Genomic DNA, 15,447 nt, shown 5'->3' on the forward strand with positions numbered 1-15,447 from the left:
AAACATGCAAGTTAACGTGGAATGATTTACTAAAGCAAAAACTGAACAAGAAATTCTAGCTGATGCAATCTTAGCCTCATTGCTTCTGCTATAACAGGTAATTCGCTATTGGCAGCATGCGCGATGAAAGATTGCTGCACTTTGCTACACCATGCAGAAGCTTATTAAAAAACAAGGAAGTATGATAATATATTTCTACCAAGAATTCATGCTTATTACCCAGATTCCTGTTCTCCTAGCCCCTTTCAGGATGCCCTTCAATTCTACAATTTTCATCTCAGACAAAAGGTAACTGGACTCTGGGTGTCCATGTGTCGGAAGAGTTCTAACTAATCTCAACAACAGTATTTCTAGAGTCAGAATTTCTAAGAAATTGAATGAATGATCTTTAATTAATCACTCCCAGACAGTTTGTGTGTGTGTATCAATGTTCCAAGAACAGGGCATTCAAAAACAGTCTGCAGGGAGCACAGAACTGCTGTGTCTAGTGGCTGCGAGCATCTACTGCACTGTCTTTAAGAACACGCTTCCCTTTTTAAAAATATTTTTTAAACAATCTTAAACGGCAGAGATACAGCGGACAATTATTATTTCAAAGCCTACCTTGTTTGTATAAACTGAAACAGAATTTAAAGAATAGTTGTCTTTGTTAATCAGTTTGCCTCAGCTGCCTGCCAACCAGTAATTACGCTCAAATATTGCTTGTATAAAAGGATTAAAATATGTTTCAATGGTGTTAAGTCTGAAATATAACAACACTATCAGACAAAGAACAGTAGGACAGCATAGCGATGAAGTGACAAATGGCATTTTTGGTTAACTGCTTCTCTGTTTGTTCCCTGGTTTTGGTGACGCAGGGCATACAGCTCACAGGGCTGCAAGCACCTCTCCTCTGTCAATGCTCCCACCATTGGGAGCACTGGGTCAAACAGTGGGTCAAAACCCACACCAAAAGCAGCCCCACGCACAGCTTTGCAGCGCTGCACTTCCAGGAACGTGGCCACACTGTGTCTGCAGTTGCATTTCTCTGGCTGGTCTGGGGTGACAGCACAAGTGGCAGGAGCTACAGGACCCACCTTGCCAAGCTGAGCGGAGCCCCAGCACAGCCGGACCCCCCCTGCAGCGCTGCTCCCTTTTACAGCCACTGCTTATTTCAGCAGCACACAGTAAGGCAAGAAACGACAAATACTGTAGGCGCAGACTCTATGAAAAGCTTTCCAAAGAAACTTCCTCACAGACAAATAAGAAAAATGCTAGAAATAACGAGGAAATTAACAGCAACAGGGGAAAAAAAATCATAAAATTTGGCTTACTTCTCTATTAAATCCAGTGTGACTCCTGGCACCAGTCTGACACTCTTCTGCATACAGAACCTGTGGAGGAGAGAATAAAAATAAAACACACTAATTGACTATTTAATGACAAGGTTCTGTGGAAAGAATATGGAAGGAGGTTTCTTTATTACAGTGCTTCTGCTTTTAAAATGGTGCTTGGGTAGAAAACTTTGCCACAGCATAATAAGAATCAAACAAGGCCCTCAATATTTGTCACACTCATGATTATGCGGCGATTTCCATCGTCAGGTGTCAAAACTGGGGTATTGTAACTGTCACAGTGACAAGTTTTCCAGCACATAGCGGGAGGGGGGGTGGGGTGAAAAGGGCTTGTAGTCATCTAGAACAGTCTCCTGGGAGGAGCAAGACGACACGACAGCAGAGGAGGCGTATGCTTCTGGAATAATGATTAGCATTGGCTGGGTTTCCCTGAAGAGATTTGGCGCTGCAGGCAGGAAAGTGAGAAAGGGAAGGAACGAGAGGGATGTGTCAAGTTCAAACACCTCCGTCTTTTAATTAAAAAAAATGCTGACTCCATTTCCTCAGCATTACAAATATCACTACTCCAGGAGCCCTGCCCTGGCAAACGCGGAGTCCTGTTGGCACTACCACTCACCGTGCCTAGAGAATCCCAAGCTGCTAAACCCAAGCAAGTGTGGGAAGACAAGACAACTGCCAGCACGGTTTCCGAGGGCTCGTCTCCCTCCCCCCAAACTCTCAGGGACACACTTTGTGGCCCAGAGGGCAGAAGTGGGAAACTATAGATCTGGGAAGAAAAACCAGCAAATTCAGCTTGAGAAATTACTTCCTCAAGAGATATCACTATATTCCCAGCCTGTTTTCCCTGTACTTCAGAAATACACTCTCTGCTGAAAGAATTTACACATCAGTGTAATGTAAGTTGATACTCAGCCCCTACCCCTCCCTGCACTGCAGCAGCACGCTGCACGGGCAGTGTGGGACCAGGGGGCTTGGCTGCCCAGGAATCCCACCTCCCGCACCCGGCAGCGGCTGGAGTCACTGCAGCTGAAGCCCCTCCTTTCACCAGAGCCATATTATTCACATCCAAAAGGCTCTCCCCCAGGTAAAGGGGAGAACAATTAGTTCTTTAAAGACAAGATGTGCAGAACCCATTTCTGAAATCTTGAGGTCCCTCCAGTTTTCTTGTAGCATCCCCTGCCTGCAGGAGATCCACTACTGCCAAGGACAGGGATGGGATCTGAAAAGCTAAGTGGTCTCCAGGCTGCTTTTCTGATGTGTGCGCCATCCATCATAAGAAAAACAATCAAAAAAAAGTCATAAAGCTATCTGTGAACATTACAGCAGGATCCCTATACAGTCTGTTAAAATATAAAAAAATCTTACAACACTGCTTTACAGAACCACACAGGAAAATACCCCTCTCAAACAAAACCTGCAGGCGGAATTCAGCACGGCAGAATTAGGTCACTGGAATCAGGCTGGAGTCTCCCTACAGACTCAGGATGCCAAAAGACTCTCTAATTTCTCTGCTCAATGCCTTTACATTATGATGTATCTGAAAGAGGATCATAACAGAGACAGCACGACCCTGTACCATTACACACTTGCCCTCTACAAAGAAGAGTCCCACTTATTCCCATGTCACACGGTATTTTGTATTTACTTTGGAAGCCTCCCATCCAAGGTATGATTTCAGGCAGCAGAGCCCATTCGCCACAGGGCAAACAAATACATCAACCTCCTGTTTGCAAGGATTTCTTCTAAGCACAAGGCTTTTGATTACAGCTTGTTGGATTAGAGGCAGAAAGCTCACCCCACGCATTCAGGACACACAACAGGAGAAATGCCACTGTGCCAAGCATTTCCTGTAACTTCCACAACAACGGACAAGCACACCTTTGAGGGTCAACTATAAACAGGTGTTTTCACATATGAATGTGGAAAAAAATATATTTTTCACATATAAATGCATCACTTGGCACTTCCTTAGGGAGCTGCTAATATCGCACTGTGGGCAACGTGTAAATAAGCTTAGATGTCAGTTATTTCATTTGAGCTCACAGCCCCTCAAAGATGACAAAATAAAACCAGATTGTATTTGACTAGGGAACAACCATCCTTCCTGCCCCGACCATGGATCTGTGTGATATTCACCAGAACGGGAGTAAAGCAGCAAGCGTTACTGCTTTTGTGTATACTGGGCCTGTTACAGTAAAAGGCCCCACCACTGCCCTGAATATTCTGAAAGAGATCCGTTCATTGAAACCCCATTGAACTTGCACCAGACTATTTGCATTTCCTCTCTAACCACCACTGATTGCCAAGAAAATGTACTTGTAAACAAGATGTTCCTCATCCTGTATCTGTAACCCCTTTTCATAACACCAATGCTCTCTAAATGCAAGGAATCAAGTGATGGTTGGTGTCATCATCACAAACTCCAGGTGAAATATGTTAGAGCTGCATGTAAACATACCAATAAATGCCAGGCAATAAGGAAATAAACCAGAAATACACAAAAATAGTGCTCAGTTGGGTTCTGCTTGGATACCACAGGAGTATTTTGAAATTCAGTTTAGTTTCTCTAAATAAATTTGGGATAGAGAGTTGTCTCAGTTAAGCCCCCAAGGTCTCAAGGAGAAATGCAAAATAAATATATTAGAAAACAAACAAACACTTCAAACATTTGTTTTAACTGACCCTAAAAGTCAGCTGTCACAGGTCAAGCTGTTTTTCCATGCACTTAGAAGCTTGCTGTATTAGCGTTCTGCTGTTCAAACTGCATATCTGAAATTCCTGAGTCTGAGCAGTTGCCAGACTTTTTGTTTCTTTTTGCTTTGGGGGCTTTCCAGCACTTTTCAGGAGCCGTATTACTTTTTTATGAGTGGTACTTCACAGTTCAAAGCCACAAGGTCCTTAAGACAATTTAGACAAGCACAGCCTTCTCTCTGATGTGTAAAGTCCTGAACATATAATTGCAGCTTGCTTACGTCTTAAAGGACTGATGATAATATAAGCATATGACACACTACCAATCACAACTTCCAATAAAGCATTTTGCTTTAGGCAGCGTGAGAAACTGAGATCTGCGTAAAATAGCACACCAAACTTACTAATTTCTGCCTGTTTCTGCAATAGCTGCGTCTACTTCCTGATCAGTGCATATTAGTCAAGATTAACAATCCATAGAGCTTATCCCTAAGCTTGCCTCATATATAGCTAGATATAGTTACAACATGTATTTGGAATACATCAGCTCACAACAGTCACGAAGACAGCAAGTACCAAGATAGCCAGAATTCACACCCTGCATTCCTGGAACTGTCAGACTGGCATTGAGGGTCTCAGGTACCACATTCGGAAGGGCACAACCAACCTGTGTTTCTCCTGCCAGCATCAGTTTTTCCTCCCCTGAAATTAGACTGAAGTGGATGCAGCTGCAGCCCCATTTGATGTCATTTTGTCCATCAGTTGTTTACTTAAAATACATCGCACAAAATGGGATGTACAGAAGTTTGTTCATCAAATTTTTATTTGCCCATAAATTCAGTACATGAAACCTCATTAGCCTGTCAATATTGCAAAAATGTTATATTTCAAAAGCAATTCTGCAGGGTTCTGGATCAGCTTTATTAAAAGGGCTACACTGAAGTAAAATAGAAGTTTTAATGACAAAGGTTTACACCTTTATTTTCAGTTATCTGTCTGCTTCAGGACACCAATATACGGTTTGTGTCAATACAGGAGGAGGGTCCGGCTTTCTATTACGTTTAACAGGACAGAATAACAATGCTCTGCAAGCAAGCACTTCTTATTTACAGGCTTGCACAATAAAAACACAACTGTAATAATGCTAATCAATACAGAATATGAAAAGAGCATAATCTTAATCAGAGAACAGAGGATAATTTTTTTGTGTGCAGTAAGCAACACCCATAATCATTCGATCAGATGCAGTAGGAAATGTTTTACTATCCAGGAGTTTGCATGACATCTACCAGCATCAACCCCATGAACAGCTGAGGTTAATATTTTAAATCCTTCCCCTGAGCTGCATTTTTACAAACACATATCCCATCAAACACAAATAAGACACAACTCCGAGTATCTCATGCTTATGCCAAGTGTAGCTCTGCCTGAGAATCTGCCTTGATCACCCCCTCAGCCACATTCCTATGGAGATGAAGTAACAGAAAATTCCTAAACAGATCATAAAACAAAACAAACAAAAAAAAACCCAACTCAAAACCCAAACCAAAACTCCTTTCTCAGTATATTACAAAACAAAACATTCCACCAAGAACCAAAAAAATGCTCTTACAGAGCCTCAGCATTTTCACTGTAAATATGCCACAAACTGTGAAATATGGTTCTGATAATTGCAAAGGAAGGAGAACCCTGAAGTCCCAATGCCAATAGCTTTCACTTCACTCTATGAAGCTTCAGTTTGCTAGAAACCAGTTAATCTTCGATAGGCATCAAAGCCCATGCTAGGCATTCTCACAGAGATTTACTGAATCAGTGAAAGCAACAGAAATTCAGTGGTGTCACTGTGTCCACACCGTGTTCATTTAACAGGCACAATAATGAGTTACTCAGAACAACTGCAAGCCTCAGTGTACCCACCCTGAAAAGCAACAGTTTCACTCTTCTTTCCACAGTAAGATACTGTTTTGGTGAAAACATTCTCCCTAAAACTTGAACTTAAACCTCCATTTGCTGAATCCTGTGTCATTTTATTTATTGGTTGTGGACTCCATTCAACAAGTTCAAAATTAAAAATTTTAAAAATTAAATTCTTAAAAAACCACCATTTGTATTTATCAGGTTGCATCCATTGTCATCTGCTGCTAGCCTTGAGCTAATCAGGTGGAACATTCAGTTGTATTTCAAAGCCTTCCTCCACAGACAAAACCGGCAGAAATCTGAACTTCACATGTGGATAGCAGTGTTCCACATGACCAAAGGAGCTCCCTGCAACCCTGTTTTCCTAGTTATAAACCACAGTATTTCTCTCAGCTCCCCTGAAGGAATTTTGCCACATAGTAACTTTCTTTAGCTTTTAAAGAGCAGGATTTATGCGGAAGGATCTAGGAGAATTTTCAAACAGCAGGCAGAGTTCCGAGCCAGCCTACCGCTGCCACATCAGCATGACCAGCAAGGCAGCAAAGCCCCACACCAAGACAGTCACTTCACCAGAAGAGCTGTCACAGTAACAGCTATATTGGAAGTTCACCTCCTTTTTCCTTTCACCTGTCTCAGAAGGGAAGCACACATCATTCTCTCAGGATTAGATAGGATTAAATGTCTCTGGCTCAGTCCTGTTGCACACCTGCAAGTGCTCACTTGTGAGTGGTTAGTATAGCAACCAGACCAGTATTGCAGAAAAACAGCATGATGTTTCATTTGTACAACAGCAGAAGGAAAAAGCAAGCTTTAAAATCCTTTTCATCTATAAGAGGAGCACACACGTCCCTAATTCAGAGGTTTGCCATTCCTTGGCTGAAACCCTAGGCTAGCCTCCCATTATTTCAGACTCCTGGTCCATGACGCCTCCATCAGAAAAATTATTTTCTCCCTAGCTCTCTCAAAACCTAGCCTTGAAAATATTTCTAATGTCACTGAATCCCTGCTTTTCAAAATCATCCAAAACTTCTGCCAGTGTTTACAAGCTGTGACACTGTTCTGTGAGAAAATACCTTGTAAGCTCACAAAATCAAAAACGGGACAAAAAATTAAATGGATCTTGCACCGTCCCTCACATGAGCAAAAGGTATCAGTCAAAGGCACTATGTATCTAAAGCAGAACCTGGTCAAATTAACTCTGTCTATGGCTTACTTAAGTCAGAGAGAGTTTAAGAATCATACGTTATGACAAGTATCTCCAAAAGACAGCTAAGAACTCTTGAAGCTGTGGTGACTCAACTGCTTACCACTGCCTGCAACATCTATAGGCTTTCACCTGTTTTAATCTAGTCTAGCAAACGACCTGAAGTTTTTCATTCTGGACTACACATAACCTTGAGAGGATCGAGTGAAACATGCAGACAGGAGTGAATCAACAGAGCTACGTACTACCCAGGTGCACACGCCAGATTCCTCATGCCTTGTCCTCAACTGGCACCACAATTGTTCACGAACCTCTCTGCTGTTGGGTAAAAATACTGGTCTTCAAAAGCTCCTGCTATCTCTAGCAGTCTTTTATAACTTTATGCCTAATTAACTTAATATGTCATTCCCTAACATCTTTCTCTGGTTTATCGCTCAATTTCTTTCACTACAGCATTACTTAATGCTACTGTATTATTTACAGCAACTGCAATATTTGGAATATGATTTGTACAAAGGACAATTTACAAAAAGTTGTATTGCACTACATACTATTTCTGCTCTCTGAAGAAGCAGATATTTAATTCCCAGAACAGTAAATCCCTTAATCTGAGCAAACTTAGATATTGAGCTGGAATCTAAAATGTAATAAGTAGAAGATAACAATATTTTCACCTTTCTAGTTCTGATTAATAAAATGCTGTCCCAAATGCATAGTTCAAATCCTGTAATTCAATATTGCAGAGAAACTTTATGTTAGATTAAGCATTTGGATTAACAAATCTATCATTTCAACAAGCAAGCTACACAAACTACGCACTTGCCTTCAATAACAGGGAAGATACTCACCATCTCAGAGCAATTTTGATCGGTGTAGTAAGGCATGATGTGAAAAGGTCAGCTGGCAGATCAGGAATCATGGGTAGCAACTCATTGGCTTCACATGCTGCCAGCTGAATGCAGTTCTTCATCGAGGGTGGCAAAGGCATTTGAGCAAGTGGATGGTTTGGGTTAATTGCAGCCACCTGCAGAGATGGAGGAAATCACTCAGGTGGTGAACTCAGTACAGTTAATTTCTATACCATTGTGAAAATAACCAATGAAGAGATGTCAAAGTTCGATGGCACTCTGGATTTGTAGAAATTACAGCTATGGGAGCACCAGCCATAGTTTTAACTTACATATAATTAACAGTATTTCAGTGTATTTACCATAACAGTACACACACCAAAACCAGCAACTTGCAACAGACTGAACTGTGATCACCACTTCAGTCTTCAGTTCACATCTGCCAGCTTGGAATCAAGCACTGCAGAAGCAAGTTGGGCTGATTATTCTTTCTTTCACATTTAAGCAAAACCCATCCTTCCTGTGGCTCATAACCATTCACCACAGATGGCAGAATAGCTTCAAATGGAAAAACGCAATTCACTGGGCTATACTCAGCAGCATTTCCTGCCACGGAGCATAAAGATGGCTCTTGTTGGTAAGCCAGAAGAATAATGAACGCCCTGGGTTTCTCCCCATACACCTTTCTACTTCACTAGAGCAAAAATATCAGGCTGGAAAAAGGAAGAGAGAAAATTACCGCACATAAGCAGAGGGGCTCTCTTCGAACAAAAAAAAAAAAAAAAAAAAAGAAAAAAAAAAAAGATGTGCACTGCCATCTGCAATGCAAATGTAAACATATCAGCAGATATAAGTTTTAATTAATGCTTTAGGAAAAGGGTTCAAGGTCCTCATACATGTTCCTCTGGATGGAAAAAACATGGTAATTTCTGCTGTAAGCAGTGAATGTTACACTGAAAAAAAACTCTAAAGGTCTTTGCATCTCAAGATCTAGAACTGCTCTAATATGACATCATTTTCCAAGCCTTGGTAAGTTTATATTTAATTGGGCATGACCACCTGTTTAAAACAGAACTGAGAGACATGTCAGTGCAGACTGCATGCTAGCCATGACCTGCTGGAGTGCACTGGTCCTACGGCATTTGTGCATCTGTAGACAAGAACCAGCTTTGCAGAAATGTTATTCAACTCTTTCATTCCACATATTGTAGATCAGTTTTCCAAAGGCAAGAAAGAATGGGAAACAGAGCAGACACTTACAGTAGCAGAGTCAGCACTTTCTTAAAATCTGGGTCAAGGCTGCTGTGAAAGAGTTAAGTTTCTAAGATTCTGACCTGCACTACAGCCATCAATTGTTCTGTCCAAACATCAGTCTATAAAGCAGAAATACTGTATATACCAATATTGTCATTTTTCAAAACCACAGTGATTTTCCCAATTAAAATTTTGATTAAGACTATGATTTTTGAGCCAAATAATTCACAGAATGAAAACCATAGATAATCTGCAGTGCCTTTCTGAAACAGGTAAACAAAATAAACACTTCAGCCACGCAAAATTTTGATCTATGGTACTCAAAGGTTCTTAAAGGAATAGGGGAAAGAAATGTAACACATGCGGTGTCTTCATTGCCCTTTCACGTAAGAAAGCAAAGACCCATCAAAGTGATCGATACGCTGTGTTACCAAAGTTAACAGAAGTACATTCTTTCAAAGACTAACACTTCAGACAGGGTTTTGGTTTTTTTTTGGTACCTCAGTAAGGTGATACATTTGACTAATAATCTCATTTTTACCATCTTTATACGTGAAAAATTCTGTGCATCTGAAGAGGAGATCCATTTGGTGTCTCACAAGGATCGATGGGGAACAGAATACTTGTGTTACAAAACGCAGAGCCTGGCACAGTCATTGTCCGGCAAAGTAACCTGATAAGCTATGCAGAAGTTTTAGATGATCTTGCACAAATTCTGCAACCCATTAAGTTTTTTGATTCTTTACACATTGTTTTTTTCCATTCTAATCCCAGAGGTGGCAGTGACATACTTTGGCTTTTTCAGATTGTCTGAATTAGCTAAGACTTGTCCTTGCTCTCAGATGAGCTGTGGTGCTTTCAGCAAAGATTTGTGCCATACTTTGGGTGGAAATGAACCTACCCTCAAGCCATCACTTGTCCTCTAGTGGTATTTATGTTCAATAAAACTTAAGCTGTATGCTACTAACAAAAAACCAACCAAACCAAACCAAAAAAACCCAAACAAACAAAAAAAAAGAGGGTAATTAAAATACTGAAAAGATGTTTTATTTGAGGAGAAAGGCATGAGAGAGTGTGGAAAAGAATTAGTTCTTCACAGATCTATAAATATAAGTCAGTCAAACTGCTTAGCTATGGCTATTCATTTCCTAAAGAAAGACTTGCCCTCTGGGCATCCTCATAAATGGGCTCTGTAGGTGGGAAGTACATTTAGATGGATTTTCTGCTTTCTGAATATTGTGAAATGCTGACGACTTGACATTTGTCATGGTCTGGTAGTGCCCCTTGGTTCTGACGGTGAAGTAGCTCATACTACAAGACCTGCTCAACTCTTGCCTTCTACACAGTAAGATGAACTAGAGCAGCTGTGACACATGCATTGTAAATATTTGTCCATTAAGGGATAAACTACTATCAACCATAAAATGAACATACAATACCAGCTAGTAATTACAGATCTTGTCAGATTTCTAGGGATAATGTAGCAAAACATTCTTTTACACGTAAGAGAAAGGAGGGGGAGGTGTGGTCAAGTAAAGCCCACTACGAACATTTATTTTTCCATCCTTAGAACATCCACTGAAGTCACTTTCTAGATTGCTTGGTTTCCTCATAAACGTAGCTTTTACTAGGGCAAGATACTGAGTAAGTAGAAGACTAAAGAAAGATTAAAACCCACAAAGTGGCAAAAGCATACTCACCCGCAACTGTAAGAATAGTAAAACTATGTAAAGTTACCACATGTGAAAGGTTATCAAAGTTATCAATATGTATTTATCTATAATCTTTAATTGTTTTTCTGAAATATGTCAACAATTTCTGTAAGCAATCAGTTAGGTGTAGACCTTGCAGCAGACCATAACTAACTCACAATTTCTTTCAACAGAAACAATCTGAAGGCATAGCGATGCATAATTTCCTGCGCAAGCTTTGTAAGTAAAAGATTCCTTAGTATCAATGGAGTATGTATTGTGTTACTTATTGTTATTTCAGGGCAACTGACAATACACACCTTTTCAGTCAAAATAATAGCGGTAATATTAATTTACTAATTATACTGAAATAAAATATCATTCCTGTAAGATTGTTGTAATTAATTTGTTCTGAAAAGAAATTGTAGCTGCCCAAGCTAAAAAGCACTCAGGTTTGCTACTTTGCAAGCCCTCCCTCTACCCAGAGGAAGAGCTAACAGATTTCCAAGTATTGCCACTTGTAATTAACAGAAACAATCTATATATTTTAAACCACTGTTACTGAAAACATTTATGTACCTATATAATTAGACTGAGAAACAAGGACGTGATAGAAAACCAAGCCTTTTTTGAATTAACGGACATGTTCAAGGTAAACCTGGCTGGAACTTGCCCCAAGACAGAAACTAGGAGTTGTTGTTTCAAGTGCTGACCAGACCTACCAGCTTCCCACAACTTCTGCTGTGAGAATCCTCTTCCCCTGTGGAAGACATTAAGGCAGCTACCGAAAAGGAGATGTTCCTCTCCCAGCAGATGGTGGATGAGAAAAATTCTCCCCCCAGACACGATGCTAATGCCAGCTAGCATTCTGCTGTGCTGTCATTAAGCTAATTTTTTGAGAACTAATGTTGAAGATGGAAAAATAAAAACTGTGAGTTCCTCAGCTCCCATAAGGACTGGTTAGTCATACACCCTGCTAGAAGGGAAAATGAACAGGCACTCCCACTGCAACACCGAACTCCTACCCAGACAAAGAACAAAGCAAGTTAGTATGCAGCTGTAAGGTATGCTGTTGAAAAATTCAAAAAAGTTGAAAAGCAGAAAGTTGTATCTCATGCAGCAAAGCACGTCTAGGAGCATCCAGCACCATCACTTCCACTCCACACACAAGCAGGGCTCAGAGCTCCAAGGCAGGCACAGCAAGGTGTTTTCTAACCAGGTAACCGCCTGCTCTGCAGATCCTTCCACTTGCCATTTTCTTACAGCGGCATGAGGTCCAGTGCCTGCCAGGCAGCCCTCTGCACCCTCTTTTGCCACCCGTATTCACACTGGCCTTAATGCCACCCTGCTTAGTGATGCCAAACAGGTCAATAACCAGGAAAGCAACAGCAGGATTTCCAGTTTCTAAAAGCTGGACCAGTTTCCAGGTCTGAAAAATGTCTTTTGGAAAACAATAGCCTTCTATTACTAATACCGGGCAAAACGAAAACAGGATCAAATGGAAAAAATTACTAATTTATCACACTTAATACTATGCCATGCCATCTCACACCACGTGATGTTGCTAAATGGATGCTTCTTATCTGCAAAATATGTACTTTTGTTTAGCTAGATATTAAACCAAACCCTTAACTTCCCATCCAGTTGACGATTCAAACAATTCACAGATAGTTCTCTGAAACAGTCAAGTTTCAACAGTCCAGGGAAACCCCCAGTCCTTCTATCAACAGCATTTAATTTAAAAGTCTGGAAACACAGTAACATATTAAGCATGGTGGGGACAGGCAGACTTTATTAGCTTAATTGCTGCCCTATAATTACATAATATAAAGCTATAATCAAATGACAAAATTACCTCCTCCTCTGCCCATTCCCCATCACACCAAAAACCAGTTACAGCTGAACTGGCTCTGGCATCTTCAGCCTTCACCCTCGCCTCCCTCAGAGAAGCAGTCATGCCAAAGATAAAAAATATTTTCAATGGCAATCTGTCCACCAGGATCAGATATGACAGATTCCTGCCTCTTACTGAAATTGATATACTTCTATCTACACAGATTTTCACTCACATTCACTACCCATACTTTATTAACAAAACAACATTTATTTATTATTTATTAACATTATTTATTAACATTAACATTATTTATTATTTATTTATTTATTAACAAAACAAATTTATTAACAACAAAAAAAGAAATATTTACTATTCAAGTGCTGTTGTGGAGGCAGCTCTCTAAAGAAGACAATATACCATGCAGTGCTACATTATTTTTTCTCAGGTATCTTAGAGAAGTGTTAACTGCTTTTCTATCACCCCCAAGTTGTCATCAATTTGTGTGCTTCCTCTCTTTGGAGGCTGAACAAGACTGAGATTTTACATTAAGAAAGAGTACCAGCCCAAAATCCCAATATAATGGGGTTGCAAACATACCTATAAATACGTTATAATTAATTTTTCTGTTTCTGGTGGAACTACATATAATCTGATGGCACATGGCCAGTGCTCTGCACTATCCACAGAAAACAGAGACACACACCCCAAAAAACCCACCACCAAAACCAACCAGCCATGGCTTCCCTCAGCCTTCATTCAGTCAGATTAAGAGAAGAGCAAGCTCCTCTAATCTCCTTTCAGTAAGATGGGCTAACAATTATCTTGATCACTCTAGCACTGAGTACCAGTTCCAGCTTTACTTCACTTTTCATGAATTTGAACAATTCAATGATTTATAGTTTTCCAAATGAATTCTTGTCCATGCTTTGTATGACACTGTAAGCACCTTCCTAGCGCTGTTACCAAGTCTTCTGCTTTCTACTAGTAATAAGCAGTTATCTCAGTAAATCGTCAGTAGCTAATGAAATCTAAAGATACAGAAAGGAAAGATAACCTAGAAGCCTGAAAGTATTTTCATAATCAAATTAGCTCATAGTTTTAACCTGTGTTGCAAAGAGAAGAAATGCAAAAGCAGTTTTCCCACGTAACTTCACATATTTCACAGAATAATAAAAAAAAAAAAACAACAGAGGAAATGGAATTTAGTACTTTTGGTGAAATAAAGACTGACATGGTTACTTGAGCTCATCTTTCCCATTGTAACCAACCGCCCTTGTGTGCAGACAGTCCGGTTTGTCTCAGTTGCAGAGAGAAGCTTTTCCTGCACAAGCTTGCCCTCAGCAATTTATCTGTCTCACAGCAGAAACCAACAGACACCCCCGCGGCTGCCTGCCTTCCAAAACAGCTTCAAAGTCATTCTAGAACTCAGCAAGAGCCAAGGAAAAAAGGAAATTCATGAAGAAAGCAGGGAAAGGGAAGGTAAAGTTAGGCTGACTACAGAATGAGAAAACAAAACAAATCCAGAAGAGTGCATTGTATGAACAAGAGAGACCCTGAAAAAATATCATGATGAAAGTTGCAGGCTGATAGGAAAACTTGGAAAAGCAGAACAGAATGTGATCGCCAGACAGTTTCCTTGACTTAAAAAGATGGTAAGCTTCAAAAGGCATCTCTTGATCTGTGTCTGGCAGTTTTGTGTTCCGCCCAAGCCACAGATTTTGGGAAGTTTCTTATCTTTACAAAATGTGGCATTATCACCAGTTGAAGAGAAGGAATAATGAAAATAATCTACATATCTCAAGCTATTAGACTGTTTTCTCTCTGTAGAATGGAATTTCCACCTGCCAAAAGAGTCACCACTCCAAAAACTGGAATTTGGAATGTAAGGCATTATAGCTAGGGATACTGTTAATATCTACTTGAAGGTTGTATTGGTGACAGTCAGTTGCCTGATTAATTAATATTCCTTCCTTGATGTTGTTTTGGTTGGGTTTTTTTTATTATTTTAAATACAGTGTGAGAGTGTAAGAAGCTAACCTTTAAAAAAATGTGCTTTCTATGTAAGCTAAAGCTAGCAGGAATTTCTGGCAGTAGGGAGCCTTGCCAATCCAAGTTGCTGCACAAAGAATCCTGACTTACCTTCCACTTTGCATTTCAGATTTCCTTCAATAAATTTATTAGTAATTACATTTGCAACGGAAGACAGCTTTTCATTAGAAACACATTCAACTTAAGCACTCTGTGAAACTGAAACCACCAGTGACAATCCCGCTGTGAATCAGGTTTATTTTACTTTGTTTCACATTTTCACATACATTTCAACAGCACAAAACTCTAACTGCATTCAAATACATACCCAGATACTAGACTTTTGCAACTAAAATAAATATGTCTAGTTCACCTCTGCATTTGTCTCAGCAGAAAAGACCATTAGGGCACAAACTGATACTATTAACATTACCATTTAATTAGCACTTGTATTAAAAATTGTTCCAGGTTTAATAGGATCGCAAACTGAAGCAGAAAGACCAGAGTGGCAAAATTATTTGCAAATTAATTTGCCTTCCAACATAGTTTTAAACACATTTTTCAGCTGTATATAGCAAAGGAAGCTTAAATTTAACCCTGCAACACAAACACAAATGAAACCTTCGCAATAGACTGTGATCTC

The 15,447-nt window shown here is 40.0% G+C and overlaps 1 protein-coding gene across 4 annotated transcripts in view; it reads right to left on the bottom strand.

Annotated features, from left to right (window-relative positions):
* RPTOR (regulatory associated protein of MTOR complex 1) overlaps nt 1-15,447 on the bottom strand; it is a 159,271-nt gene that overhangs the window by 92,487 nt on the left and 51,337 nt on the right. For all 4 annotated transcript variants that reach the window (XM_055696299.1, XM_055696290.1, XM_055696314.1 and 1 more), the window contains 2 exons: nt 7,995-8,170; nt 1,314-1,373 (listed from right to left, as the gene is read on the bottom strand). In XM_055696299.1, coding sequence (XP_055552274.1) covers nt 1,314-1,373; nt 7,995-8,170 — 236 coding nt within the window. The remainder of the gene's footprint in view (nt 1-1,313; nt 1,374-7,994; nt 8,171-15,447) is intronic.

Source organism: Falco cherrug, chromosome 1 (assembly GCF_023634085.1).
Source record: "Falco cherrug isolate bFalChe1 chromosome 1, bFalChe1.pri, whole genome shotgun sequence".
NCBI classification, from domain to species: domain Eukaryota; kingdom Metazoa; phylum Chordata; class Aves; order Falconiformes; family Falconidae; genus Falco; species Falco cherrug.